We start from the raw sequence: 26,905 nt of genomic DNA, 5'->3' as shown, positions 1-26,905 counted from the left end.
GAAACTCAATGAAACGTAGAGCAGCATTCTACAAGGTGACTGCACATTAGGATCACCTGGGAGTTGTTTAAAATCCTAATTTCCAGGCCATGCTCTTGACAAATTCAATAAGCATCTCTTGGGGCTGGACTAAGTCATCTGTACCTTAAAATTTCTCTTGCTGATATAAATGTGCAATTAAATTAAAAGGCACTAATCTAGAGAAATGAGTGAGACAATAGCATTAAAATAGTGACACTGGCTTAGTTTGGATTCTCACTAGCTGTCAGCAAGGTCTCACACCCAGAATGGATCTGTGTCCCATTAGTTAAGGTGCAGGTCTATTACCAGATGGCTGTGTGACTTTATGCAAGTTGTTTAACCTTGCAGCACCTCTACATTCTTAGCTCACCTCTGAAACATGTGATAAGTTATATTGTCATTGCGACTTCTACATGCAGTTGTTGCAAAGAGTAGAAAAGAAAGAGGAGCTATCTTGAGCATGGCTAAATTATAAATTATCAACAAATAGGAGTGCCTACCTCCTATTTTCAGGAGCTTCTTTTTCATTCCTTAACTCACCCTTAATCCCTTCTTCCAACATGGTCTTTTGCTAATGAATATTCATTTAATGAGTGGTGGAAATGAGCTATGTAAGTAGTCATAAAAGGGATTTTGACCAGAAAAAGTCCAGCCTTCAAGAGATCAGACAATTAAAATATTTTCCTTAAAATATTTTTGCAGAAGATGGTAGGCTAGAATATGTCAATCCTTTTGTCTCATCTATTCATAACTATATACCTTAATTGAATAATCCTTGATGTAGTAGCCCTGTGCCAGGCACTATACTAGAGACAAAAAAGATACATTCTAATTTGAGAGGACATATAAGGATGTAATGCAGCACACTCCACTCACAGTGACAAGAATCCTAAAGTATTAGGGTCAACGTATTTTCAGTTAGTTTTAGCATGTAGCTTTAGACAAGATATTTGAATTGTTGAACAGGACTTGTAACACAAAGTACTGCACATAGCAGGAAAAATCAAAATAACTTCATTTTGAAACAGATGGGAAACTAAATTAGGTTTGGAAGAGGACAGATATGCAAATGATGTCTTTTTTCCAGTAATCACTTATGCCCTCCATTTAATAACCTAGTATAGATCATTTTGTCAGAAAATGACTATAGTAGCTACCTTTTCTGAAGCTTTTCTCTGTTCAATGTGTTTTGTATAGCATGTTTTATTTAATCTAATACCTAAGTGTTAGATATAGGAAATGCTCTGTGTTTTCCATTTGAGAAGACCATGATTTAGAGAGGACAGAGGTCATTTAAAAGTTATATCATAAGTGTGGCTGGAAATTCACAACAGTTTGACTTCAAAACCCAAATTCTGACTTATTACAAGATACTGCTAACTCCCAGGGAGTGTGCAAGTAGAGTGGTTTTAGAGAATCACATAGCTCATCAAAAATTAAAGTTTTATAATGCATTTTTCCTTTGCTTTATGCTTACTTAAATCTTTTAAATTTTTATGCAGCATAAATGTTTCATCCATGGACCTAGAGTCTAATATTCCTGTGAGTTTGTGGCTTTGTTTTGGTCTATGTAAGTCTATGTAGTCTTTTCCCTCAAGGGAAGACAAAGATGTGAAAACCTAAGACAAGTATTGCCATATCACTGTGCATAACAGACTGAGCCAAATACAAATAATCTTAAAAATAATTTTGCTCCCAAAGTTTCACAGGTGAATCTGTTTTCCAAAATCAATGCTTTTGATGGCACTTCTATAAAATTTAATTTCTTCAAATATCATAATATTTATGCTTCTGGGAATCAATCAACAGTAAGTTGCATGCAGGGAGATGTGTAAAAATTGTCTCTAGAAAACAGAAGCCCCTAATTTACAGTGTTTGCCTTTCTCATATTGTTAATACTTTCACCTTGGCTCATTCCAAATTACCTATGTGACATCCCTAAACATCGAACTGGGAAAGTCTAAATATATTCAGCAGCTCCAACCCGGCACAAGGTTGCTCCCAGGCAACCCAAAACACAATTCTGTTGAAATTAAAGGATTTTTAAAATTTATTATGACAATATAATAAAGAAAACTTATTGAGGTAATTAAGAAAGACAGAACTATAGAATTAGGAAACTACATACTTTAAAAACAAACTAGTTTTCTTTAATGTAAAACAAACATATTCCTGTGTAATTGATTTCTGACTGAATTTAGAGCAATTCACCTCAGAAGGGAAAATGAAGATTGTACTTGGTGCTTATCTCGGAACACCACAAATAAAGAAATGTGTCTCACCTAAAGATGTTCTGGCAGGAACAGCATCCTTATTGATCCAGAAAGATACCCAGGATAGGACAACAATTAGTGTACAGGGGATGTATGTCTGGATGGTGAAGTACCCCATTCTTCTGCTCAGATCAAAGTAGACACACATGACCACATAGTCTCCTAGAAGAAAAAAAAGGTAGCATCATATAAGCTCTTATCAAAACCTGGGGAGCATTTAAAAACAAGCATGTATTCAACTCTCTTGAACATGCATTTAAATTGAGAGTTTTAAAGTCAGCCCAGGAAAATAGTTCCCGGGCTGGCTTTGAACTGTGATCTTCCTGATGTCTGCCTCCTGAATAGCTAGGATTGCAAATGTGAGCCACTGGTGCCTGGGGAATTTCTCTATCATTTTCATTCAAAATTAAAACCATATTCTTACTGCTAGTGTGAACTTCTGTTTCTCAACTTGCTACACTTTGGGAAGTCTTTTAAAGGTAAGTACTAGCAGATGTTATTAATGCATTACAATTCCAGAGAATAAAGTGAATTACTCTAGCATTATGCCATTATTCACAATGATTCAGAACATAAACATTACAGGAACCATAATTGTCACAAACCCTGGGATCCTGAAATAGGACAAGTAATGACCAGTAAATGGGAAAATCATGAGCAATTCTAGAATGCTTAGTTCCCCTCTCTTTTTGTTTGGAATTTGGGAGAAAAAAAAGTAGACTCCACATTTTCTTCATTTAAATATTTAAATAACATTCTAACATTGTTTCATTTTTCCATCTTCTTTGAAATAAAAACTTCCAAAATTTGCACATAAAAAATTTAAATAAATACATAAATAAATACAGAGTTTTATATGAGGGCCATATTGAAAATTCTCTTCGATCCACGTGGTTTAAAAACAAGAACAAAACCAAAACCAAAACCAAAACCTACTCTGAACTAAATTCTACTTCTTTTAGAAATGATGTAATCACTACATGGAAAGAAACATTTTTGAGGATATTTGGCCATATTTTCTTCCTTTAAATGATTCTTGATCATGTCTTCTCTTCACACTTAACACCAACAGATGTGGTTTTTTGTTGGATGGGATATTGGGGTCAAAGTTTCTACACTAGGCCTATCCTATCTACAGTGCATTCTAAATTTTGTAATGATTTCCTATCTTGTTTAGGGCATTTCTCTATATAAACTAATAGGGAATATTCTGGTGCTTGACTCTAATAACTGGACACTTTATTCTGAATTCATAGTCATATACCTGTGATGAGACATTTTCCTCATGTTTTTTCTGAATCATGTTTTTTTTTCATTACATTACTTTACCTTGTAATTGTTCATTCACTTGTGTGGAGATTTTTGTAATATCTGTTTTCCCCTAGTAGACTTTACCTACATGAGTCATGAACAGTGCTCATTTCCACCCACTATTGCACAAGGAGTACTTAGTACTCCTGCTTGACTGCAAATAAGCATTTTGTAACATTTGTTGGATAAGTGAACAAATGAGTGGATGCATTTATACATTTGAAATATAAAGAAAATAAAAACAAGTTCAAAAATTACATTTGGAAGCATTTGGGTTAGAAATAAATTTATGTAAATGGCCCAGGGAATATATTAGTAAAAAGTACTAAGAAATCAATGAATATCCATATAGCTATGCAGAAGAGTAATTTAAGTCTCTTATTTTTAAAACATTATACATATTACTTTTAAAATTCCAGTTCCATCCTGCAATTCTAAGTCAAATTTTAAAGCATTTTAATTGTTTAAATTGCAAAATATATTGTGGAGTCATATCTTAGTTGCTACATATCTATGCTTTATATTCTCAGAGAATGTCAGTTTCAAAGACTGTACTAACAATGGGATGAATGTATGGGACCACTTTTAAAAATCATGTTTCTTTTTACCTTACTATGTTATATTTTGCTCTCAAATACATACATAATTACTTGGCTTTGTGTCTGTATTTCTTTACTCATTTGTCTGATTTAATGTGATTTGAAAATAAGATGCCATGGTAAGAAGCCTCATGCAGAGAAGACTGACGTAGCAGGTGTTCCTGCTCAGTCCACACTTTTGTCATGCTCAAGCTTTTCCCAAACAATTGGGAAACAAATGTTTCCCAACAAATGTTTCCCGATTGTTTGGGTCATTTCTCCCGCTTCCCCCCCGACCCCCTCCCTGACCCCTTGGCCCTCTTCCTCTCCCCCTCCCCCCTTCACTACCAGGCTGAAACTATTTTTCCCTTATCTCTAATTTTGTTGAAGAGAGAGTATAAGCAATAATAGGAAGGACCAAGGGTTTTTGCTAGTTGAGATAAGGATAACTGCACAGGGAGTTGTACTCTTTGAAGCTTCACTGGATACACTTTTAGGGACTGTGGACTCTCTTCCTACCCCTGCAGTGTCTCCTCTGTAGGGTTTTGAATGCCTCTTAGCACGGCCTTTTGGTAGATTCATATGCTATTGCTTGTCTAAGTTAAACCTGGTTGACTCAGTAAACATCACAAGGTACTGAGGAAATCATTAGGCTTCCAGTGGGATATCAGTTTCCTTATAGTGGTAAATAAGCAGAAATTACTTAATGATTATGCCTAAAGACTTGAATATTAATGATAATTAGATTTTGCTAAGTCCTTGAGAGTATAGTTTTCTGTGTTAATTTATCTGAACATATAGCTATTTAAAGTCATAGCATTTCACAAATTAATTTGATCCCTACTTCTGTCCCAACTTCAAATATAATAGACATAGGCTGTGCGTGAGGAGTAAAAAAGTTTTATTTGAGATGACCTCTATTAATGTCCATCTTTTTCTTTCTCATTTCTTTGATCCTAGTATTGGAGGCAAATGTAAACTCTTCAGTGTGGTAAACAGAAAGATAAGTTTTCTTTTAAAATAATAATATTCAGGGGGGCTTTTGCCTATTTTTCTCATCCTTGAGGTTTTGCTACATTTTAAATGTATTTAAATTAAAATTTACAAAAAATTATAATATTTTAATAAAGCCTCACAATTTTGGTAACTTCTTTTTACTTATCATGTAAGTGAATAAGAATCTGTTCTTTCACATTAAGGATCTGACTCTTTAGAGGTGAATGTAAGTTTTGTCCAGTATTAGCAAGATAATTATCTCAATCCAATTCTCCTTTTCCCTTCAGATTAGGGTCTAAACTTCCATAGTCTACTCACTTATCAATTTCTATTATAAGGTAATAGCTCCTGAGCATCCTTCATCTCTGTCTGCAAATCTAAAGCTTTTCTAGCAGTGGATTACAGATTAAAATTTGGGAACAAGCCATTTAAAAGCAAAGCAGCTTCAGTGACAGCTGAATGTCTGTCTTATCTTCAAGGCCAAGTCCCTATTTGTATGCTTAAAAACTCTTGGACTAAGGAACCTATAAAATCAAATCCCCTTAAAGTGGTGCATCAGTGATTCCTCAAGCCCAAAAGATTTAAATGCCAAACAAGTCAAAGGTGGTTATTTCAGCCACTTCAAACTTATTCTCCCCATTGATTTATCCTACCATATATTAAAGTCATAGCATTTCATAAATTGTTTTTTTCTCTGCTTTTACTTAGCATGTACAGATAGACAATGATTAGGGATATGGGATCTACAATTTGAAATAAACACAAATATTCATCTTTTTCCTTATTTTTTATAGGCTTATATCTAGTTTTAGGAAGCAACTATCAATGTCAGTGAAAAATAAGGCTCTCTTTTTTAGCTGTAGTGTTAAAAAATCATATGAGAGCATTAAAATTCAGTATTCACTAGATGTTCAGGTTCTTCTTTCATACATGAAGCCATCTCCTCTCAAAACCTTAATGATTTCATCTTAGAGTATCTTTACCTGCATTGAATAATTATTTTCTGTTAGCAGTTACAAGGGCATACAATATCCAGATACCGGGCTGAATGATTTGCAGATGTTGTGTTAAAACATCCTGAATACTTTTGCCATGGTGGTGAACAAAACTAAGCCTCAAACTTGTTTTCACCTTGTTCCTCTCTCATGATCTTCCTCCACTTAAATAAAGTTGAATAGGGTGTATCTTATTCTCCTACTTTAACTGTGAAGGGCATTAAAAGTGTTAAGCTCCACATTCCTTTCTCATTTGAGTCAGCAAATATTTTAATCCCTCTCATGCATAAACCCAAGATTAGGTAACATGGAGACAATAGCCTATGGGATCTTACAACTGATTCTAACAAAGTCTCTCTCTAAAACGAAAGAGAGAAACAGAGAGAGAGAGCGAGAGAGAATGACTTCGACCTATCCTCTACCAGTCCACATTAGAATCTTGAATCTGAATCATAATTCCAGGAGGCTGATTTAGATCACAGATAAGCAGGATAGTTGATGGGCCGATTTTCACTAAAGGAAATTGTTTTCTGAAATTAAATGTTTACCTCACATGAACACACAAAATAAATTTAAGGTGGATCAAAGATACAAATTCATAAGTGAATACAAATATTGTACCAAAAATATATAGCATATCCATATAATCTAGTGTAGAAAAAGCTTTACAAGCATAGCATAAAACCTAAAGGGCATAAAGGAAAAATTACAGGTTTACTGTATAAAACTTAAACTCATTATAAAGAATTCTACAACTAGTTTTAAAAGGCAAAATGCCACACTTGGATATATTGCCAAAATAAATAAGAAACCAAAGCTAATATTACTAAAGAATCCACAATAGATACTGAGAAAAGAAACCTATGAATTTTGTTCGTGTGTTTGTTTGAGACAATGTACATAGCCCTGGCTGGCCTTGAACTCATATTCCTCCTCTTCTGCATCCCAAATCTGAGATTATAGGTTTGGGTCACCATGCTCAACCTCTAAATTTTTAACTAAACTGAGAAAAGAATAGCTAATTCATAAAACTAAATATATGAAAACATTCTCCACTTTAGTAGTGAGCAGTGAAATGCCGAGTAAAGTAATGGTATTTCACCTTCAGCCTATCAGATTGGGAACAAATAAACTGATTGATCACATCCAGCACTAAGAAAATATGAACAAAGAGCAGAGCTGCACACTGTTGGGGGGTTTGTCTTGCAAACTTTATGGAAGGCAATCTGAAAGTACATGAAAAATATATTTTACTTCTAAAATTCTAAGACCCACACTGTAGAAAAATAATTGGTTTTCAAATACTGCCTTTCACTTGGCACCAAGGTGTTTTCAAGGTTGGCTGTGTGCCCAGAAACGTGAGAAGAATTCCTAATTCTTGGGCAAAATCACCAGTCCCAGATTTTAGGCAATCTAGAAGAGTGCTGGGGTCAGAAGCCCTCCAAGGTAATCAGTTGCTGATTTCTCTCTTCCATCACCTACCGACCACTCCCAGCAGTGGCTGAGTCCCTCATTAGCTATTCTGGAATACATTCAATGTCCTCACAGCTGGGTCCTCTGAGGTCAAGGGATGTGAAAAACACTGAGCTAAGCTGTAGCCTTTACCTTCAAGGAGTCCTCAGGCTATGAAAGACATGTCAATATGTCTTTACTACATGATGGAATAAGGGCTCTAATAAAACAAATAGGTGCTAATTTATCCTACACACCACAATAAAAGTTTCTGGCAGTCACATTTCTGAAATATTTTATTTAATATTTTTTATATTACTATTGGGGTTTGAACTCCAAGTCTTGTGCTTGCTAGAAAGGTGCTCTAACACTTGAATCTCACCCACCCCCACATCCCCCCACTATTTTTTTAATAGTGTTGGCTTGGATCTTGATCATTCTCTTTACATTTCCCATGTATCTTGGACAACAGGCATCTGCCACCATGCCCAGATTTTTATTGGCTGAGATGGGGTCTCACTAACTGTTTTGCCTGGATTGGCCTTAAACCACAATCTTCCCCCTATCAGTCTCCCAAGTAGCTAGGACTGCAGGCATGAACCACCAATGTCTATCTTATGTTTCTGAAATTTTTGATTAATGACAATCCTCACTGAACTGAAATAGATCAATATTCCTTTTCAAAGAAGGATCGAATCCTTAGTCTGACATCAAAGTTATCTATTACCTAGGTCTTTCTCGCTGGTTATTTTCTTCATATTAAGTAAGTTAATTATATTAACTTTATGTTTTTTATGACTTTTCTATCATTGTTCTTACCTGCTTCATCTCCTTCCTAGATTCTTAAATAATCTCTTTACCCTTTTTATTTATTACAACCTTCTGATCATCCTACACTCAAGACACCAGTGCTAGCACACCCACATATTCTATACTGTGTATAGACCTCTGCTGTTGCAGTGGTGGCCATATTAAATATCATCTAAGATTAAATAACATTTAAAGATGGTACTGCACAAACACATTTCAAGGACTCAACACTATGTGTGGCTAGGGACTAGTAAATAATATGTGCAGAGCATAGGACAATTTCTTCATCATAGAAAGTCTAATTGACAGTCGGGACTAAACACTTCTTTCTAGAATACATGTTCATCCACACTGCTTAATATCTGGTTCTGGTCCACTTCACTCTGATCAATACTGAGCTATCTCAGCCATATGTGACACCATTTATCATTTTCACACTTTATGTTCAGTCAATCTGATTTACTTTCTGCCTTCCCAAGGGGTCACTTCTTATTTTTTTGTTCCTGTTTGCAACAAGTAGTTTTCAGTTTCAGGACTGTCCCTCTGATCATGTTGTATACATATTTCCCATATGCTCAATAACTGCCCATTATATCGGGACACATCAAAAGTCTTTAGCTTGGCTTATGGTTCTTTAATTGCCCCGCCCTCCCATCCCATGCTGCTCCTTGGTCTCAGAGACCTTTGTATGCTGATACCTATGTCTCAAACTCTAATAACCCTATTTTACAGTACTAACTCCCTCCATTCTTCTGATGTCAATTAATTTATCCCATCATCCCCTGAAACCCTTATTGAACCAAATGTCCTCAATAAGATCTCATATTAAGCTATCAGTAAGATAGTCATTGAGAATATGTGAATATTGAATTAAACTCTGGATTACAATAGTTCTTGAGCTCCATGAGAGAAGTATCTATACCTATTTTGTTTGGTCTTTTACTCCCATCAGCTATTAATTGCTTATTACAGGGAGAATATTCAACACTTACTTATTAAATGAATAAATGCTTTAGTTCAGAATGTCATGAAGAAAGTCATGCACCAAAAATATTTAAGAAGATCAACATAAACTTATAATATTAAAATTTTACTTAAAAAGTACTGTGTTTGGGAATATTTTAATGGATTTCTTGCAGAACTCAATCTCCTGAGTTGTGAATATAAGGTCACAGTTTACTGTTAACAATTTAACTTCTTCCCTGGTTCTTGCCAGGCAAAGAACCATTTGTGATTTGACTTCTGCATCAGATCGAATCTGTGAAAGAAAACCCAGAGTTTGGCTGCTGAAACCATCCTAACACTGTTCTATGTTAAATCTCCTGAATGTGTTTTCATTTTTCAAAAATCATTGATTTTATTTCAGGTGCTTTTTTTTTTTAACTTCCAGTGTTCAATGAAAACAACAAAAGAGCAATTGGAGAAAATATAATGAAAAATAAAAAGTGTAATTAATGTAATATTTTCTGTGTGAAATCTATGTTTTAAAGATTACATACATTCTCCACTGTGAACAGGAATATGAAACTATGTAATATGATTAAAAACCATTCTGACCTACCATAACCATAGGAGAAATATTGCTTAACTTTCAACAGACAATCAGATTTTGACAGGGTATTAGAATTTGTCTACACAAGCAATTCAATCCCTTAAATATCAAGCAATTAAAGCCCATGAATGATGAATGTGTCATCTAAGCTTCCTAGCGGTACGCCCAGGACTCCTGCTTCCCTAACCCAAATGCCTTCTGCAGAAAATAGCTTCTTTGTTTTGAACCAGTGGTTAGAACCATGGAAATAAAGAGAGGAACAGGACTGAAAAGCAGAACAGTTGTTCAATGTAGTTAATATAGAAAGCTGGAGTCCCCAACCTCAAACAAAAATTGTTTTCATTCCTTTTGAACCTTATATAATGCTGAAGGAAGTTAGGAACTCAGCTGGAATACCAGCCTGTCTGACTCAACAACAGTTGAGCTTTTCTCTTGGAGAAGAGCTTTAAATGAAAGGAAGCTCAGTATTCTCAAATCCTTTAGAGTATGCTGGCTTTCTGGAGATGCACACAGGAAGAAATTGCTAATACCAGTTTTCTGCATTCTTTAATAGGCAATTCTCTATTAATTAGTGCAAAAGCTCCTCTTTCTCACTCTCAAAGGAAAAAAAAAAAGACACCACAGATGCCTATACCAATGTAGACTTTTATAATACAGATCATTAGTTTGAGTTCACCACAAGTTTCCAAAAATGCAGCCAATGAATTCAACACTCAGGATCTATGTAAATAAAACTATTCTATTTCAGAAATCTGTAACTATAGACACCAATGAATACATTTGCCACTGTGATGCATCAAATGGGAATGCAATTTCCCAGCATAATTAAGTCTAACTCCTGCAAACATCTAATTAGATATTAAAACATGCTTTATGTAAGTGCAGAGTAGTTCCCACTAGCAAATTTAGTCCCAGGATTCAAGTACGAGCAATAATGATAATGAGGGATAGGATACAAGTTATCTGGTCTTGGCTAAATAATTTAAATACTTGCACCAAAATAAGAGAAGCATACTGTTACTCAGACTGTTGTGAAAACCACATTTAATAATGGTGGGCAAAGTGTTTTGTAATCTTTCAAACACAATATACAGACAAAGTGTTATATAGCTTCCTAAGGACAAAATAACTTCTTTGCAAAATAACTTCTACGACATTGGCAGGTAAGCTTCCCATTGAGTGATAAGCATTGTTTTAAGCCTTTGTTAAAAGGCTGCCTCCAACTTTTAGGGATAATAGAAAGACAGATAAACTTGCTCTTGTTTATATTATTACCAATATAACTGTGAGTACCATTAATATGCACTCACCTTAATAAAGCTGACAGCTTACTGCCAGTAAAATTATGCTCTTTTGTTGAGCTCAGACTCTGAAGTGCAGAGTAATTACATATCAACATGGCTTTGTAGTCACTGGCTTTGTAGTAACAAAATATTCTTTAATGTGTAGTTACTCTTCGTTTGGAATATTATGTAGCACCAGGAGAGCTCCTAATTTACTTTTGCCAAAAGTCCCATTTCAGGAGAAATATAAAATATCAATTCATATTCCATTCTTAGCTCAGCAGTTCAGAAGAGAGATACCAATAAGGAACACAGATAATAGGATAGAGATTTACGTTAACTTTGATAAGAAAATTAGTCTCTAACACAGGAAATGGACTCTCAGTCCATATTAGTGGAGATCTGAGAAGATCTGAGAGAGGGTGCAGCCACAAAAGTCTAAATCAACTACACAGTTACATAAGTGGTAGGAGAAAAATTAGAAATTTTAATTAATTTGCTCTATTGAATTAGAGATTACAATTAATTTGCCAGAGTTGTAATGAGCAGGGGTCAAAATATTGTATTTGTATGTTGGCATAGAACTAATAAGATAGCACTTCATAAATCAAATGAATGGAAGTCCTTTTCATGACCCATGGAAAGAGCACAGTAGAAAAAGACGTGGTTCACAGCTCTAGCCTGGAAAATAGTCTTCACCATGGGCAACCCTGTTCCATCTACTCGGAAGACAGAAGCTTTTTCACTTGGAAATCTGTTTGGTTTCCATCACTATGTGAAGACAGGAAAGCATCAGCATTAAGCAGTGAGTCCTTGTCCCAAACTGGTCAGGAACTAATTTGTGATACTAGGAGGTTGTTTTAACTAACCCATCTGGACTTCTGTTTCCTTTTTTTGAGAAAGAGATGACAACATGTACAATAGCAGATTCACAGCATTGCTGCATTGATGAACATTTCCTGTAATTACTACCATGTGCCTAAGATTCTAATACTGAATGTCACCTGAAACCCATGGTAGGCTATTGTACATAGTTCAGTAGTTAGTATATAAGTGCTTCAAATTTGTGTTAAGTTCCTACAGTTGCTAATATTGGAGACAGCATCCAACTAAGCTTTGACTCTAAACCCAAGACTTACCCATCATTTTGTAATAGTTGTACAAAGATAACACATGCAATAAATTTAATAAGGGATGCCAAGACCCATCACACTTGAATTATGAAAAATGAGTTACAATTTTGATGAGGTTGTTGCTGCTTTGTGGATTTGAAAATAGGCATTTTAGTTCTTTATAATTCCTTATTCTATATAAATTTAATCTTCATAAATATTTTTATTCTCTATAAAGGATTAAGTTTTATAGATTTTGTGCTTTTTCAGCTCACAATTTATTTCATTCATCATTTAATATTCCTGACAATGTTTGAGAGCCACCAGAAGTTAAAATATTTAAAAAGAAGTATGAGAATGTGACAGAAGAGAAAGGGGTTAGCTAGGATTTCTCTGAAAATAACTTTGCTAATAATACAGTTCATTGAGAACTGGTTTTATAATGTATACAGAAAAGTAATGACTTTAGGCAGGAATGTTTGATTTTGTAACAAGACGTGGTGCCTCTCTATAGATTCATAATGTACTTTACCCTCATCGTGTTTCTGAAGTATTGGAAGGTATCTGCCTTTAAATTTACATTTTCTGACCATATCATGTCAGAGGTAGGTTTTTGGAAAACACTTATGATAGCCTACAATACAACTGTTTATCAGGACATGCTGTGGCAGAAATTCCACTTTAAGGGTCATAATTTCCTCCATTTTTCATAATTTTTCCTGACCTACATTCACCCTTTCAGAAGTACTGAAGAGATTAAATCTTAACTCCTCCCACTTAGGTATTTCCTTACTGGATGGCTCTAGAAACGTATTTCCTTTCTCCTTCTAGCAGAAATTTTAAGATTTGTGTCAAGCATAACATTAAGAGGCTGATGTAATGGTTTCAATCCATCCTTATTTAGGATACTCAATAGGAACCAGCAAGCTATTCTATGCAAATGTGTGATCTCACACATTTGCCTTTTACTTGGGTTGGCTAATACCGAAGACCAGCATGGAGAAGGAAGAGTAAGAATCCAAGCTATTTTTAAAAACTAATCCTATGTTATCACCAAGAATAATGATATTTGAATGCTATCTGTCCAGTTTTTTACTTCATCACACCAATGGTTCTAAACTGGAGGCAAAGGGAGAAAATGTTAGTAATCATTATAACCATGATCATAGAAAACATTTTCTGGAGAAGCAAGCATGTTAGCAGAAATTCTTTATCTTTCTTGGTTTCATCCTTTCAGTGAGCCTGTGTAACTTCTGATTAATCTAACCCAGGCACTGACATTTTCTTAAAGAAAAGGCTTTGGAGAGGTTGAGAAGTCTAATGTTATCAGAATACCAAGATTTCTAAAATGACTTTGAAAGCAGCTGGAAGGGAAAAAGAAATGTTAAAATTCAGGCAACCGCAGGCAATGGTTGGAAAAGGTCAAATGACAAAATGTTCCCCTAAGATGTCAAATCCCTCCTGGGGATAACTCTGCAAAATTATAAGTTTAAACACTTGGCCCTACTTGGTCTTTCTCCTACATGTTCAATTTTTAAGTCCCCCCTCCAGTCACCCCACTAAATTCTTTCTCCCAGAAAGTTTTTGTGTTTTGTGATAGAGATATTTTTAAGATAACTGATAATAAATTAGTGCCAATATAAATTTTTTGAATTGTAAATTATACCATGCTACATATAGTTGCGTCTATGAAGCCCAACTTCTCTTAATAAGGAAACTGTATGTTTCTGTGAGAAAAGTGCTGACTCAAAGTCAGAAGAACTGGTTTATAATTCCTGCTTCACTCTGTTCTTGTGTGAGTCCTAGGTAAGTAGTTTCTCCTTTCTGGTTTGCTATTTCTCTTCTCTATTAAATATCAAAAATTTAATTGGGTAATAGATCCAGTGGAAATACTGGCATAAAGGTTAAATATGATTTTAACACTCAATAATTAGTTGTAATATTGTTACTTAAGTTTGCATAATTGAAAAGACATCAGATTCCACCAGTGAAAGTTCTAAAATTTATTTTGAAAATGAAGAAATAAGACATTTCATGAAAAATAAAACCCAGTTTTTCTTAGTTTGATATGCATCTGCTCTGTACCTTGTGAAAATTGCTTCCCCTTTCTGATCTGAGATAGCCCACTTGGAAAATGGGGATTCTAATCACACTTTCCTCATATACAGGTGATAAGAATTAAATAAAATGATTATCTAGTGTTTAGAAAGGCATTGAGATATAAAAGCTACTTAACAAATACTACTGAATGCTATTTACATTTTCTTTTTCCTAGTATTTTCATATAATTCAAAAGGTCTTTCAATCTTGAAAATAGTTGTATATGAAATGTATATGTATTTGCATTTACAGTAAATATCTTTATATTTTTAAATACCATGATACAGATCAGGTCAGGATATCAAAACTTTAGCCCATTCCTTTTTCTTCCAGGTATTTTTTTTTTTTTTTTGGCACTGGGTTTTGAACACAGAGCCTCACGTTTGCTAGGCAGGTGCCCTTACTGCTAGAGCCAGTCCTCCAGCCCTCTCTTCTAGTTTTAAACCTAAAGATGCTATCACTAAACATCTTTCATTGCCATGCTAAACAACCAGTCTTCTTCCTTCTGCTGAGAACACACCATTTCAGACATAAAAACATGAGAAGGCCACAGTCCAGCCACGATGTGAGGACACTCCTTTTCAGAAGTAGGCAGACTTCATGCTCCATGTGTGACTCTTTCCGTGATGAAGAGTCTAGTCAGGACAGATGAGATAGCCTGTTCTCTACTTCCCTGTTAGGCTCAACTACCTCCTTCTAGCTATAAAAAGTCTTCATTGTGCCTTGTTTGTAAAATTAAATAAATAATGTGAAAACTGGAAAAAGGATGCAATTCCATGTATTTTCAGAATATATTTGAATTTCTGAATCATGGTTGTCTTGGTTTTGAATTTGCATGCCAAAGAATGAATTCTATAGTGTCAAACTTGGGTGTTGCTTTATCTATCATTTTATCAAAGGCATATCAGAGAAGGGATTGATATAAAGCATTCTTTATCCACACAGCTGACTTGAATGCATTTTTAAGCAGAATGCATAAGAATGGGTCTTCGAATACAACTGCTCAGAGAGAGGGAACATGTGAACCAAGTTGTGTAAGTCTCTGTCCTATATCTAGATTCTGTAATTGCAGGATTTATATAGGAGATTATTAAAGGACCTCCATCTTTTGAGTTGACACTTGATTTTTTTTCACAGATGGTATTCTGTGGCTAATTATTATCAAAAACAATGGCATAATGGTCTGTTCATCAAAATGAAACTCTCTTTAGCCTATTATGTAGAGAGATTCAGTGCTTTCATTGCTGAATTTGAATTTGAACTTGATCTTATGGTACCATAGCTGAAAGGAAATCTAGAGATTAGAACATTTCCTGAATTTTATAGGTTAGAAAATGGGGTCCTGAGAGATGGAAAGGTCTGTTAAAGATCACTGTTCACACTCTACACCTGAAGCCAGGTCCCTTAATTTATCCTAGAATTCTTCCTTTTACATTAATTCTGTCATTTAAATAAATAAACTATGAACTATAAAATTGAGCTACATTCATCCATTAAATCTTAATAGACTTTTCTCTCTCCTTTTCCATGCCTAAGTTCTTGAATTAACTTCAGTCAACCAGTTCTACATGTGGAATAACTGCTTTTATGATTTATAAGAAACACAAAGAATAGTCATCTTTAATTTAAAAGATTTACATTGTGTTCTGAAGCATTACTGTTCTCTCAACATTGAGACAACTTTTCAGAGCATGATTTGGGAGAAATTTCTGAAGGAGGCTCTGATATTGGTATTAATGAATTTGTAGCCTAATTGATGTCTTGTCTTTAAATAATGAGCAAATTGAAGTCCCTTTCTTCTCCTCTGCAGCTTTTCATTCAGGAAGAAAAGATCTCACTCTTTCTTTCCAACCAGTTACTATAAGTTGCACACTTTGTAGAATTTACACTATTAAAGCATAGCTCTGTCTCCCCAATTTTTAACAACGTGTAGGATGGAATTGTAAGGGCAATAATTGCAATAATTTGGTTTACTATAAACAGAACATTGCAGAATGGAAAATAGCTGCTTTAAGTTAAATGTGGCTGTCTACTCTTTTTTAGATTAGGTATCCAGACATTTAGAATTATATTCTGATAAGGGAGAAGGGGCCTTTCTTTTCTTGTTTGCCATGTATCAGCTTCTGAGGACAATTTGTAATCTGCCCCAATGTCAAATTCACCAAGTATAAATAGCTCAGCTTTTGTAAAAGGGCAAAGAAAATTCTGGTGACATAAAATTCCCCACCATCTCTCTTGCTTTTCTTTGCCAGTTTGGTTATTGTTCTTGTTAACAAACAATACTCATTGGTAAACTCTGCTTTAAAAAAAAATCATTCCTTTAAGCCACTGTAACTTCATTTTTTATTGTTGTGCTGGATCGGGTTACACTGTGGCATTTACAAAAGTTCTTACAATGTATCAAATATGGCATACTTGAAATCACCTCCTCCTCCCCTCTTCCTTATCCCCTCTCCCATTAGTGAAGTAATTTTAACAGGTATCATTTTTACATTTACATACATGTGTACACAGTATTTGCACCCTTTCCCCGCCATCTCCCCCTCACCACTATAATTAAAGTGACATGTCCATTGCTCTAAAAATATACCAATTAGATAAGAGAACTTATACTGTTTTTCTAATCAGGATGAATATCAAGGATCATCTCATTTAGCTGTAAATAAAAGTCAAGAGAGTTGACATTAGCTAGGCATAGCACAGTGTGCATACTAATAATTCCAGCACCCAAAAGAATAAGGTAGGAAGACTGTGAGTTTGAGGGCAGCCTGGGTATAGGAAGACCCTGTGAAAACAAAACAAAACAAAAACAAGCACTAAACACCACCACCAAAAAACAGATCTGAAATTGTATACACAAAGTAAAAAGCAATTAGTTAGCACCATGTCTATGATGCACAAATGCAGTTGCAGTTGCTTAATTCTGAATTGGAAATTTTCTTATACTAACATTCTAATAAAAATGTCACAGATATTTTTGGTCCATTCAACTAAAATAATAACACTGCAATTATCAATTTACAAATTTCAACATCAGTTTGTTCAGTTATTTCATCTTGTAAGTTAAGTTGAGAAAACTGTGTGATGTGGCAGAAGGCAGAGGGTAGACAAGGGATCGACATTGGGGAAAACTGACACTTCACCTGATGAGAGCTGTGCTTAGCACAAGCAGCGTTTTTAAGTGCTCTGTCTCCTAGGTGTCAGAAGAAGGGAAGCCAGGGCAGTTTCTAGCCTTGTTCTTTGAGGAGCTGTGACATGTGATTATGTAAAACAAACTCATAGAAAGGAAGGGATGCCAGCAAACAGTCTCACCACACTTAGTCAACTGTCCTTTGGGGAGGGACTGACAGTGTCTTTCTGCCTCTAGGAGTAAAAGGATGCTACTTGCTGAACGTGGGGTGAGTGAGTGAGCCACACAAGAATCTGAAATGAAATCAACACATCCTCTGGGTGTATCTCAGCCAAGAAAGAGATGGTGGGACAGGAATCAGAAGAGATGCCTGGCTTGGTATTAGTCACGCTCTGTAATCTCAGGCAAGGAAAGGCAAAAGTGGGTTTTTCTCTTTTCCTGGTTAATTCAGAAGACCTAAGTGAAATCATGATAGAAGCTGAATTTATTTATTATGTTTCCCATTTCTCTGGTCTTTTCGTCTTGATGCTCTTTGTTTCATAAAAGCTAAAAATGTCCTTTCCTCTTCTTACCTGATTTCACACAAGGCCTCTGCCGGATCAGTTTACCTTGGACCACACTGTGCTCTGACCATGTCAAGTCCATAGAAACAAAGTGGGAATGAAGATTAAATCCGAATTTGCACCAACTCTGGTCCCTGTTAAGTGTACAACTTTAAGTGACATAAATCCTCTGCCTTCTATGTCACAGTCCCTCCTTTCTGCCCAGTAGGGTAGGAAGGAAAAAGAGAGCATGATAGATAAGAAGACTGTTGCTTTTCCTAGGCAGTTGTATTTTCTAGATTGGTCTTGTAGACACAAAGCTTTGAATTTGATGGTGAAAATCTTTCATAGTGGGGTTTCTAGTGCCATGATAGACAAGGAAGATAGAATCACATTCAGAACCCCAAAAATGACACCTCAAAAAATTGATCCTAATTTGCTCTTAAAGGCAAACCTCACTATTGCTCTTTTCTGGAAATGTGAGGTTTTAGTGATGTTTAAACTTTGCAAAAATAAGAATGTTCCTAATCCTGTAATTTTACAAAAATCTTAGGTTTGATTATCCCCTAAAGCACACCATATACATTATTAAATGGAGAAAATAGACTAAAACAACCCAATATGAACCTAAAGTAAACAGAAATTTTTTTAAACCATAGTTTCAGTTTGGGGAAGGAAGTCTATTTACTTCAAATATTGACAGTATAGGCACTTGTGAAGACTATTTTATTTAAGAAGAAAATACATTCATATTGAAAACATATTTGCCAGTTTGATAACTTTGCTAAAAAAAACATAGATAAGGAAAACCTTTGCAAAACCCACAAATGTCAGGCTATCCTACTTGCTTGATATATATTATTATGTCTGTATTTAAATTTTTTTTCTTCTCATCTTTTAACAGTACCACTGGTGAGTTTTAATGATGGCGGGTTGTGGCAGTTCAGTACATGGAAATTACTTCTGGAAATTTATAATTTTCTACTACTAGAAATCAAATAGATATAAAACAATCAATGTTTATTGATCCCCATTCCCAGTGGTAAGAACTAGAGATACAAGAGTGAAGAAGAAGAAGAAGGTTTCAACTGGTTCAAAGTACCACTCACAGACAATGAGAGACTTCAGGTAAATAAGCAGTTCAAAGCACTGTTGTAAGCCCACACAGAAGTGGAGAAAAAAGGAAGGGAGGTTCAAGACTTCTCAGAAGTTGCTACATCTCACATAGAATGATGAAGGGCAAACAGGAGTTGCCATATTTGCCATATGAAGAATGATTGGAAAGCATTCTGTTCAGAGGAAGCCTGACGTATTTGGGAAAACATAAAGAGCTCTTGTGGCTGCAATGCTGAGTCTGGACTAGGTGAAGGATGAGTTTGGAGAATGGCTTACATACGTTACATTAAGGAATTTGGAATTAGAATAATATGAAGCATTTCAAAGACCTTTTACCACCATCATCAAGGTTGAATAAGGAAACATTAGTCTAGGTTAAAAATGGAGTCACAAAATATCTCCTTAGACATAGCCTCAACAGTTGTGCTAAGACCAGCTATCAGGATCTCCTACATTTAATGGACATCTAATCAAGTCATGACTCCTCCTATTTCTCAAAGATGTCAACTTATGGCTCACTATCATAAATTCTGATACCTCTTTTACCTAAATTCCTAGAGTTTTCAAAGATTATAACTCTGTTTTCTAAGTTCCTTGAATTCCTCTAGTGTCACACTAGAATGTGTAATGAAGTTGACATCAAAACCATTTCACTAACTCACATGAATGGCATAGCCAACAGCCAACACTATTCTTTATTTAATAAATACCAGTTTTCCATTATCTGCATTTTATAAATCTTACTATGTCACAAACATCTCTTGCTTTTTTCTAATTAGTTCCCTTGTATACTCTGGCTTCCATTTTCTTTTTACTTTATAAAAACTTTTGCTTTATTGATTCCTTAACTTTTTTACTCTCCCTTATGCCTCAGTGTACTTTTCATTCTTGCTTTAAATTTTTTGGCTGATTGCAACAACCATTCATGATCTCTTTCCTTATTCAACTGAGACTCATTACCCAATTAACCTCTTGCTTCATGCCTACTCCAAGCCCAACTGAACTTCTTCCTGACCTTTGGACACTCCAGGCATCCTCTTGTCTTCACAACTTTTCAGTAGTACATAATGAAAACATGTACTTATTTAGAACATGGGAATGCTGACTCTGCAAAATGGTACACAGGATACCAAGAAAACTTATGCAACTACGCACATGTGAAATAAAATTCAGCTATGGTCATTTCCACTTCATGGAATTTCATGGAGCCCATAATACAATGTCAGTGCTTCTCAGTTTCATTAGCAGGGCTTGTCATATCAATAATGGGAATGAGGCTTAAAGTATATAATCATGGCTTAGAAAGAAGAATAAACTCCTAAAATATTTTAAAGTCTCTACATTTATGATGAAAATTTCACTAAGTGCTATGACCTTAATAGTGAAAAGAACACTGGATATAACAATAAATCCTAGCTCTGGTGTTTTTTTCTTTCTTTTTTTTTTTTTTGGTGACACTGAGGTTAGAACTCAGGGCCTCATACTTAGTAGGCAGGGGCTTTTACTGCTTGAGCTACTCTGCCAGCCTTTTGTTGTGATGTGTTTTTTCAAGATAGGGTCTTGCGAAATATTTGCCAGGGCTGGCATCAAACCACAATCCTCCTGAGTAGCTAGGAGTTCAAGCATGAGCCACTGGAGCCCGGCTGCTGCTCTTAACACGGTGTTTGTCTATTTCATTGGCCCTCATGTTACTTATCTCCACTGAATAGGTGCGGCTTCAAGTCTAAAAATTCAAACTTTGTATTGTATCATAACATATATCATGAAGCCTGTTAAGACAAAGACACAAATGGGCAATGTTTGGAAATGGTCCTTTTGTAATGCCTTTTGAAAGATTCCTGTTTTATTCTACTCAGCTTATACTTCACGACACTATTATGGTCTGACATTTGAATAAATAGTGTCATACCTCTAAATCCATGTTCATCTCTGCTGTACGACTCATGTTGTCACTGACACCCACAGAAGTTGTCCAAACATAGCCTAAATAGTTTAGCTTTCTTTGAATTAGTAACTTCCAGTTATTGTATGACAATGATCCCAATTTCATTTTGATTTTCAAATGTCCTAGTATTTCCCTGAGAAAAGAACCCAATTCTAGAAAGGATTCCTAATGCAGATAGTCTCTGTTAAACAAACACAAAATGCCAATTACTACATTTTGCCCTCTGTTTTATTCATTTAATTCAAATAAACTTTAACATCCATATTACAGTATCCATTTTACAGATGAAGGAATGCCCATTTAAAATAAGTAACATGACTGACTCACTAAACTGGTAGATTTTGAGTTTTGTGTTTCCTCTTCAAGTTTTCTAACTATTGAGCCATTCATGCTATTTTCATGTATTTGAAAAACCACAACCACTTGGAAGTTAATAACTCCAAGCCATCAAATCAATGCCTTTACTTAGGTACTTCTCTTTGAAAGCTGTGGAATTCTGTGGTATTATATGGCCAGTGGAACTACTGCATCTTCACACAGCTCTTACTAATCTTGGTCAGATGTTCTACTACAAACATCTACTACAAATGTTTTTGCTAACATTTCTGAAATTTCTGATAAAAGAGGAGGACCTTCCTTGGCATTCCTTGCTATCTAGTTTAATTTTTTTAAAACAATTAATACATTCTATTCTTCAGGCAGCTGTTTCAAATGTGCTCCTTAGGAAATCCGTTGACAATAAGAAAGGTAGAGCTAAGAGGGCATATCGAATTAAATGAACGAGGCTTCAGATGAGACTTCTGGAAGGAGGAAGACAGAAGGCATTCCACAATGGGATGTGGGAAGAAGTTTGTTGAGGTAAGACTGAACCACTTATGAAAGAGGAGTTGAAAAGACCGTTATTTATAGCACCTGAGGCAGCACTTCTCAGACTGCCATGATGCATAAGAATCATTCCAAAGCCCTGTTTAAAATACTCCACAGACTGTAATCCCCAAGTATGGGGGTAGAGTCTGGAAACTGTTTTTTGAGGAAGTGGCAGAGGAGGTGATGAAGGAGATTGTGAGAATCGATGCTCTAAAGAAAAGCAAAGGGGTTAAACACCAATTAATATAGGTTTGGAGAAAAGCAATATCTGAATGATTCTAATCCTGCCTTTTTATTTCTTAGTGCTTTCATTGCTATAAAAGGGGAAAAGAGTCAATTGTCTCTACAAACCACTTGCTAACATGATTAGATAACACTGTCAATGGGACTGACTGCAGAGCATCAAGGAAAAACAGAGGTTCTTTATCCACCGCCTTTAGGAGACAAATATACTTTTTAAACCATTTACAAACAATCTATGGCATACTTACAGAACAACTCAGACAGGGCTAGAACAACAGTCCTGTCAAATATGTTAATGATTGTGTAGGAAAAATGTATGAATACTCCTATTAAATGACATAAAGCTATAGAGTTTTATGTCTCATCAGATCAAGTCTAACAAAATCAAGGCCAAGTTATTTTTATGGAAATCTTAATTTTCAAATTAACACTGTAATTTTAGTTCAAACGCTGTGGACCTAGAACAGCCACTGAACAGTAATGTCCTTGAGATAGATGACTGAGTAATTGAACGTCTTTGCTCAACGATAGGCTCGCAGGTCAAAGCCAGGATGTGAACACGAGTTTCTGATTCCAGTGGTGATGTTCTTCCTCTGCCTGATCCTACCTTGCTCAGAAATTACCTCAATCACAAGTAAGTTAAGAAATAAAAATGTGTTTTCCAAGCAATTTACACACAGCTTTAAAATCTCTTTTCATCCATTCCTAAAATAAATTACTGAATTGTATTTATCCTACAGTTCTTAGTAGCATTCATAAAAATTCCCATTCTCCTTTCTGGACTATGGTAGAAAACAGCCCTGAAGTAAAGCATGGTCGCAGGATTGTCACTGTAGCAATATTTTACCCAATCCAATTGACATGGTGCTCATAATTGTTCATTACCTGTTTTTGTCACTTTGCATTTTTATCATTGGCTTCAAATTTCATTTATAATTCATAAACTAATAAAAGCATTGATTAATAATGCTCAGTAAATAATTTTGCTGTTAACACCTTCACTATTTTCTACCCTGGGTCATTTCTGTGATTATAGAAATACATAAAACTCTACATGAAAGTCTGCTTAAAACCTGATATTAGATTGCTTTTAACTGATTGGCTGAACATTAAGTGAGAAGTGGAAAATATATTATTATATTTTTAAACTGAGAGCTTTTCATTTATTTGATTTTCTTTTCACTTCAATTTTATTCTAATTTCTCCAAGTTTAAGAAAAATAATAATTATTACCATCATTACAGTATTTTTGTTGCTTATTTACTCAGCATCTCTTCACTCCCTTCTGCTTTGAACAGTCTCCAAATTTCCTTTGTAGAATTTACTCTTCTCCTTTCTTAGCCATTGAACTTGAGAGGTATTCATGACACTTACCTCCCTAGAGAGGGAATTTACATAAATAAGTATCCTCCTGACTATGGTTCAGGGATGTTTTTGTATGGCCAGATTTGAGGCCAATAAAGGAGAAATACTGGGACTCTAAGGAGAGAGAGCTCATTGAAAACTAATACTAGGGGGAGAAAATATGAAGTCTGGTCTCACTGTATCCATTTTATTACTGAAAACCAAGACATTGAATCAAGGTAACACTGTATAGACTGTGGATGAAGCAACACTGTGAATGGAAAATGGAAGAAATGCAGAGAAACTAGAAATTTGGAGAGCTATTTCTATTACTATGTCAAATCTTCCCTAACCACTGCAAGCTTTTTCTCTGCATCTGATGAGTTAATATATAGTGTCACACATATTTTTGATATAAGTTTTACTTGGGTTACACTAAAATAGGACTATACATATCTTTACATAACCAAGGTGGTATAGACAGTTGTTTCTTTAGTAGAACTAGATATACTGGGTTCAAAGGTTATTTTTGATTGTGTCATAGGTAAAGGGATTGAGCAGTTAAAAAGCAGAATAACCTTACTTGAGTCCATGGAAGAGAGTGACAATGAGCTTGGGGCCACCCAATTTCCTTCAGTGCATCCTTTTGAATCTCACAAGGATCTTTCACTATAGACAGTGTTAACTCTGTTTCAGAAGGGTCATCCTAGATTCAGAAAGTCCAAGCAAATGTTCCAGACCACACTTGTATGATACTGCACTACTTTAATATTTGGGAGACTTTTTCACATATTTATATCCCAATGAGCTTTTTTCACATATTGACCAGTCCCAACCAATAATACACAGGAAAGAATTTGGTATAATCTATTCTTTGTCATTATTTTTCTTAAACTAAGAGAAACACTAATCCTATGACTTCAGTGGAGAAATAACAGCAAAAACAAAACACAAAAATCCCAGATCACCCTGAATAAAAAATACTTTAAATGTTTAAATATCAATTAGCCCAAGGCTTCTAACATGAAAATATTTTTTACATCGATAAAAAAGGAGCCAGTATAAACTGAAGTCTACCATGTGCAAAGCAGTTTCTTAGATCTTTTATGTATATATAGATTGTTGGATTATATCTTTACAGTCATCTTGCTGTATAGTGAGAACACAACTCAGAAGAGCTAAATAACATATTCAGGGTAACATCATAGGAAGTGACTTAACCATTACTTTGTCCAGCCTTTTGTTCTCCCACAGCTCATAGTGGTTCAGTCTTTCCTTTGGTTTAAGTGAAAAGCTGTATGAAAAGGTCTGCTTTGAAAAAAAATGCTCTCACTTTTATTAATCCTTTTAGCCCTAAGTGTGCTAGTTGCTGTTGGAGTAGTTAAGGAAACACGCTTCCTGTGACCTAACAACACATTTTTTATTGCTAACTTTTAATGTCGAAAGTGTAGCAAGGACAAAGAACAAATCTAATCATCTTAGATTCTTGGCATAAATAAAAGGTGACTGTGTGCCCTGGACTCTGCTGAATCTTTGCAAACATGGGAAACAGAGTACAATGGCTTATATTACATAGAAAACCATCATTTCTTCTGTGGGTAAGTGCTCTAATTTCTGAACAGAAACCCACAGTACAAAAACCTAAATGAATGGGGAGAGTCCAACAGGTGCTCCCTTCTACAGGATTCTTAGCAGAATAAACTAAGTCAACATTCACTGAGCACGTAGTGCAAGCATTCTTGTAACCTCCTTGGAAAAAGCAGCAATTCCAGTGACCACACTTATTTCCCACACATCTTTACTGAGACATGATTGGTGAGGATTGGGTAGATGATGAAATTTAAAATGTACAGTTTTATTAGAGTCTGTACATTCTTGCCTGGGTTCTTTTAAATTTTAACTGTTCTAAGAAATATATAGTAAGAAGTTTCATAGTGTGGATTTAGATTTCTTTCTTTAATTACTAATTATATTGAGTATCTTCCACATGCTTAGTTGTCATGTATCATGTTCATGATGAAGTATATAAATCATTGATTTTTTTCTTTTAAAAAAATCAAAACTATGGGTCATACTTTTGATGTGCTACCTTAAATAATTTATGTCTAACTGAAGCTCGCAAAGCTTTTATCCTAAGTTTTCTTTGATAAGTTTTACAGCATTAAGTTATATATTTATGTGTAGGTTACAAATTGAGTATTTTTGATATGTCGAAAACTATATATAGAAGTTCATATATAATGTGTTGTCTTTTCCTGACTGTCTTTAAGACTTCTTATCACTAACTTTGAATAATATATGACTTAATGTAGTTGTCTTCCTGTTTCTTGTTATTAGGATTCAAGGAACTTCTTACATATTTGAGTTTTTCACTCAATATAGAAAGTATTCAGTTATTTCTGCACATTTTCTCTTTTCTTCTCTCTTCATAGGAACTCCTAAGGGCATAATTACACTATATTAATTACACTTTTGCCTTGAAGTTGTCATTTTTCTTACATTCTCTTTTCCCTCTGTGTTTCATCTTGGATAGCTTCTGTTATCATACCTCCAAGTTCACTAATCTTTTCTTCTACAATGTTTAATCCATGACTAATTACATGCTATACTTTTTCATCTCGTCTATTATAATTTTAATATCTAGGCATTCAATTTGGTTCTTTTAAAATAATTTGCATTTCTCTACTTAATTTTGGAACATATGAAGTACAGTTATAACTGTTTTAATGACCTCTGAAAATTCTAACATTTCTGTCAGTTCTAAGAAGGATCCTAGTGATTTAGTTATTCTTCATTATGGGTTATATTTTCCTTTTTTTAAATACCAACTCTTTTTTGTGCTTTGTTCTGAAATGAGTAAGTTACTCAGAAACATTTTAATCATTGTAGGCCTTGGTTTTTAAGTTTTATTAGGTGGAATAAAAACACTGTGTAGTGTATGACTCATTATTCACCTCTACTGAGCCTACACACTTCTGAGTACTCCACTAATCCTCAACAGATGTGAAGCATTCCAGGGTGGCTGGGGAAGGCAGACCTATTCCTACTCAGATATTGTTCCCTCTAATCTTTTCAGGTGGTTTTTTTCCAAGTCTGAAAAAAATCTCCTGACAAAATATACTGATTTGTATTTTGCTGACCTGGAACTTTCTGGACATCGTTAAAGTTCTTCCTTTCTGCTGCTAAAGTATATTTCCCTGTGAACTCTTCCTACATTGCTTTCCCCAGACTCTTA

At 35.0% G+C, this 26,905-nt stretch overlaps 1 protein-coding gene across 2 annotated transcripts in view; it reads right to left on the bottom strand.

Annotated features, from left to right (window-relative positions):
- Positions 1–26,905, bottom strand: part of Gabrg2 (gamma-aminobutyric acid type A receptor subunit gamma2) — a 96,851-nt gene that overhangs the window by 9,928 nt on the left and 60,018 nt on the right. For both annotated transcript variants that reach the window (XM_074057712.1, XM_074057713.1), the window contains exon 7: positions 2,304–2,456. In XM_074057712.1, coding sequence (XP_073913813.1) covers positions 2,304–2,456 — 153 coding nt within the window. The remainder of the gene's footprint in view (positions 1–2,303; positions 2,457–26,905) is intronic.

Source organism: Castor canadensis, chromosome 16 (genome assembly GCF_047511655.1).
Source record: "Castor canadensis chromosome 16, mCasCan1.hap1v2, whole genome shotgun sequence".
NCBI lineage: Eukaryota > Metazoa > Chordata > Mammalia > Rodentia > Castoridae > Castor > Castor canadensis.
Note: the sequence above shows the minus strand (reverse complement) of the source record. Positions and strands in the feature narration are given on the sequence as shown.